The 5000-nt window shown below is 35.4% G+C and overlaps 1 protein-coding gene across 6 annotated transcripts in view; it reads left to right on the top strand.

The window, feature by feature from the left end:
- LOC144978854 (centriolar satellite-associated tubulin polyglutamylase complex regulator 1-like) overlaps positions 1-5000 on the top strand; it is a 37196-nt gene that overhangs the window by 11732 nt on the left and 20464 nt on the right. For all 6 annotated transcript variants that reach the window (XR_013646613.1, XM_078925426.1, XM_078925424.1 and 3 more), the window contains exons 8-9: positions 1209-1318; positions 2950-3004. Coding sequence is in view for 5 of the 6 variants with exons in the window: in XM_078925426.1 (XP_078781552.1) it covers positions 1209-1318; positions 2950-3004 (165 nt within the window). In the remaining variant the exon portion in view is untranslated. The remainder of the gene's footprint in view (positions 1-1208; positions 1319-2949; positions 3005-5000) is intronic.

Below are 5000 nucleotides of genomic sequence, written 5' to 3'. Positions count from 1 at the left end.
TTTATTCTCTATTGTCTTCTGGCACTTTTCTACTCACTTCATATCTTGTTGTTACCAACATAAGTGCCTGCTCCACTCACTTTTCTGAATTAAAAATTCACCCCATACACCGGAGCATACTCAATGTCTCAATCGTTTCTATGTTATATGTTTGTGATGAGAATATTGGCTATTAAGCTTAACTGCTGGTCTAAATTACTTCGCGATGGTGGTGAACGAATCGGCGGTCTCAAGAAGTGGGTGAGAGAGGGATCTAGAAATGACTTTGAGTTTGAAACAAATATTTTTGTGTTCGTGGATAGCTCACACGGTAGAGCCACGCTCTCACCTGCCAGGCGGAGTTGTCGTACCAATAAGGTCGCAGGTTCAAACCCCACCACCGCCGCGAAAAAAAAAAAAAAAAAAAAAATTTTATTCTCTATTGTCTTCTGGCACTTTTCTACTCACTTCATATCTTGTAATTAGTAGTAGTAGCATATGGCTACATCTCCACACTGGAAGTCTCCAGCCACTTGAATTTTTTAGATTTATAAAAGTTGAATCATAGGCCAGGTTTAGGTCAGGTTTATAAACAAAAATAAGAAATATTTTACTGATCCTGAGTGGAAAGTATCATAATATGTTACGCATCAATCATCGCTATATTAACTAAGATTTATACATATAATATAGAATTGAATATAAAAAGCTTCAAAAAAGAACAAAATACTAAACACCAAACATTTCGGGCTCAAAACCCTTCTTCAACCAACAATAAAAAACATTGACAACTTAAATACATTACTTAAAAACCAGATCAAAAAACTCCTTAAAGAAAACAAATATCATAACTTTAAACAATAAGAAAATATCGAATAAGGAATGTTTCAGTTTAAGTACTCTCTTCAGCCGGAAACAACAATGTAAAACCTCAATAAAACATGTGAATTTTTTTTTTCTATGTTGTTTTGAAAGAGTTATAATGACCTTCACCTTGGCAAAAACTTTCAAACCTGAGATTTAAATGAATCCAGGCCTAAATCCCAAGTTTGTGAGATTTTTGCCAAGATGAGGATAATTTTAATCGATCATATTTGAAGGCCGAGTTTTCTGACCAAAATTTTTAATATGAGTTTGGCAGAGTGGACATTGTGCTCTAAAAAAGCTTTCTTTTTTATTTTTTAAATATTTTTTCTGTTTTAAATTTATTTTTCTATTTTGTTTCCTAGCACCCCTCCCCTTGCTAGCCTGAAGGAAGTCTTGTACAACGTATCTCGTATCTCATTCTACGAGTTTCTCATGGCCATAGCCAAGTCCGAGTCCATCAACGCTCACATCGGTAAGTAGACTAAAGTAAAGGGGTGATGTGGCACAGTGGTTTAGTCTTTGCTTTATACACAAATGGTCCTGAGTTCGACTCCCTGCTGCAGTGTGTGATTTTTTCATGGCCTTAGCCTAAACAAGTCTATCAACGCTCACATCAGTAAGGAGAAAGGGGTGATGTGGCACAGCAGTTTAGTCTTTGCTTTATACACAAATGGTCCTGAGTTCGACTCCCTGCTGCAGTCTGTGATTTTCTCATGGCCATAGCCAAAACAAGTCTATCAACGCTCACATCAGTAAGGAGAAAGGGGTGATGTGGCACAGTGGTTTAGTCTTTGCTTTATACACAAATGGTCCTGAGTTCGACTCCCTGCTGCAGTGTGTGATTTTTTCATGGCCTTAGCCTAAGTCTGTCCATCAACTCTCACAACAGTAAGGAAAAAAATTTGAGCTTTTATATCGCGCAATATCCACTAAACGTGTTCAAAGCGCTTTACAAAGGGTCCCTGATCAACAGCAACTCTTAACATGTAGATTGGGACATGACATCTGTTAGGCGATATTACACTTTTTCGTACAGAGACAACGCTGTTAACAGCCAGGTACTCATTTTACACCTGTGTACAGTGAGAGAATGTGAGTAAAGAGCCTGTTCCAAGGACTCAACAATGCGCCGAGCGAAGCTCAAACCCAGGACCTTCCGATCTGAAAGCGAGTGTCATACAACAAGAGCACATAGCAGCACAAGTAGATTAAAGTAAAGGTTTGGGGTGGGTCAGCGGTTTGGCATGTGCTTTGTATACAGAGGGAACTGAGTTAAGCTGTGAGCAAATCACCTCACCTTAGCTTGTTTTGCAGCGCTGGAGTTATTCCAGTCTTCCCTTGCAATAGACCCCAAAGACGGACTTCCTCTTGGGGATGAATTAAAGGGAATTTTATTTCTATTTCTTTAAAGACAGCAGTACGTGTTATCTCCTCAGGATGAGGAATTTTACATACATTACCTCAATCAACTCAGGCGTGAAAAAATTTATACTTTTAATGATTGCCAAAGGAGAGGTAAGTAAGAAAAGTTAACTCTCTTCCCCCTTCCCCATTCCATTGATTCCTAAGATGTGTGATCGTGTCGCCAGCTGAGCTGAACAAGGAAACTGTCTTGATGTGTTTGATGATAAAATTGGTGGCTAAGGTGATGGAAGTGTTGATTCAGTGGGAACAAAATGCCTATTTTCATCATTAGTCAATTTGTCATTTTATAGACTTGTATAAAAATAACATAGAATCCTTATTCTCTTACATCTTCATTCAATTTGTCATTTTATAGACTTGTATAAATATAACATAGAATCCTTATTCTCTTACATATTCATTCAATTTGTCATTTTATAGACTTGTATAAAAGTAACATAGAATCTTTATTCTCTTACATATTCATTCAATTTGTCATTTTATAGACTTGTATAAAAATAACATAGAATCCTTATTCTCTTACATCTTCATTCAATTTGTCATTTTATAGACTTGTATAAATATAACATAGAATCCTTATTCTCTTACATATTCATTCAATTTGTCATTTTATAGACTTGTATAAAAGTAACATAGAATCCTTATTGTATCATCTTCATTGAATTTGTCATTTTATAGGACGACTTCCATCCAAGGCAGAGTTACTTGAAGGTGCTGACATTGAACTGACTTCGTAAGTTGCTGATTTTGTTTTTTTAAAAGTTTAGATTTGGACACGTTTAAATACGCATGCACCCTGTACATGTTTAAAGATCAAATACGGTTTTCATGAATGTTGCATGTTTGAAGTTTCAATTTTTAAATTAATTTTTGTTTTGTTTTGGGCTCTTTTTGGAATATTTATTAGGATATGACTCTGTATACATTGTTGTCTTGTATACATTGGCGATCTTTATACACAAATCTATGAAATATTACATGGAATTATTGTGATTTGTTAAAACAAATGAGTGGTCCATTTATTTTATTTTCCCTTCATCGTCGTAATTTCTTTTATGTGGAATTTAAATATGGTTCTGATTCTTCTTGGTTATGTTTCATATTTCAAGCAATTTGATTTTTTAAATTGAGATGAATATATTGACGTTTTTACATACAGTTTATTTTTGTTTTAGAATTCAACTGCTCATCTGGGGGGAAAAAAAACATTTCAATTTTTAGAATAACAATCGCTCAAAAGTAAATCAATAAATAGGTTAAAAGTTTTTAGGATAAAATTTGTAAGTTTGAAGAAATTCAAATCCATCCTGTACTAAAATGAAAATCATGAGTCTCACATAAGCCCTAAAACAAAAATTATGATTCTTGTATAAACTCTATAACAAAACTCAACGTTCTTGTAGAAGACAAAAATCATGGTTCTTGCATAAGTCCAATTATTCCTGTATAAACCCCACAACAAAAATCATGATTCATTTTAGGCAATGAGCCCCATCTTGTTCTAATTTTAACTCAATGATCATTTTTTTAAACATTTGGTGGCGGTTTGACGTGTTCTTTTCTTTTCTTTTTTTTTTTTTTAGATATTCCTTATAACTCATTCTAACAAAAAGATGAATGAATGACCCAGTTGTAGATTTGTATAGATTTTTAAAATTTGTTTCTGTTTTTCTATTTGGGGGAGGGGGGGGGGGGGTTGTTATTTTTTTTTTGTTGCATAAATCTGCACAATCTTTTTCATAAGAATGTAACAAAATGAAACTAGGATTAATTAGATTTTTACTCAATAAAAATTTTGACGAGGCAAGTTGTTGGTTCAAATTAGACCAAGGCTAGAAGTGGGACTGATACGCAGAGAAAGTCCCTACCACAAATCACATCACTGGATTTGCTTGTTATCAAAATGCGCAATTTGGTATCAATGAAGGTATTTTTTTTTGTTACATATTAACAAGAAGTGAAGTGAGTAAGAAAGTGCCAGAAGACAATGGAGAATAAAAACTTCACGACGATGGGGGCTCAAACCTGCGACCTTACTGGTACGCCAACTCCGCCTGGCCTGGCTATTAAGCTTAAATGCTGGCTAGCAAACTGTGCGGTGTTTGTTCGTGTTGAACCCATGACCTCAAGAAGTCGGGGAGAGCGGTTCAAGATAGACATAGAGTTTGATACCACTTTTTTTTTTTTGGAGTCGTGGATAGCTCAGACAGTAGAGCCACGCTCTCCCCGGCCAGGTTTAGTTGTCGTACCAGTAAGGTCATGGGTTCGAGCCCCCATCGCTGCAAAATGTTTTTTCTCTGTTGTCTTCTGGCACTTTCCTACTCAATTCATTTCTTGTTATTATCAACATAAGTGCCTGCTCCACTCACTTTTCTGAATTAATTTATTTTTTGCACTTTATATTCAATCTTTCTTTTTATTCTCCTCATCATTAAGGGGTTTCTACATATGCCAGTTATTTTGTTGTTTCTTTTCACATTATATATATATATACGCTTTATTTTCTTTCTTTATTTTTTTATATGTTTAAAAAAAAAACATTTATTTGTTAATTTTTGGGGGGATGGAACTTGGAATTGTGTGTGTGTGTGTGTGTGTGTGTGTGTGTGTGTGAATGTGTGTGTGTCTGTCTGTGTGTGTGTGTGTGTGTGTGTGTGTGTGGAGGGGACGTGTGGGGATAGAGGAATGGGGTTTGAACCAGGAGATGTGAATCACCTCGATCAGCAAGG

Source organism: Berghia stephanieae, chromosome 8, assembly GCF_034508935.2.
Source record: "Berghia stephanieae isolate SIO BIC M18660-M18661 chromosome 8, UCSD_Bste_1.3, whole genome shotgun sequence".
Classification (NCBI taxonomy): domain Eukaryota; kingdom Metazoa; phylum Mollusca; class Gastropoda; order Nudibranchia; family Aeolidiidae; genus Berghia; species Berghia stephanieae.
Note: the sequence above shows the minus strand (reverse complement) of the source record. Positions and strands in the feature narration are given on the sequence as shown.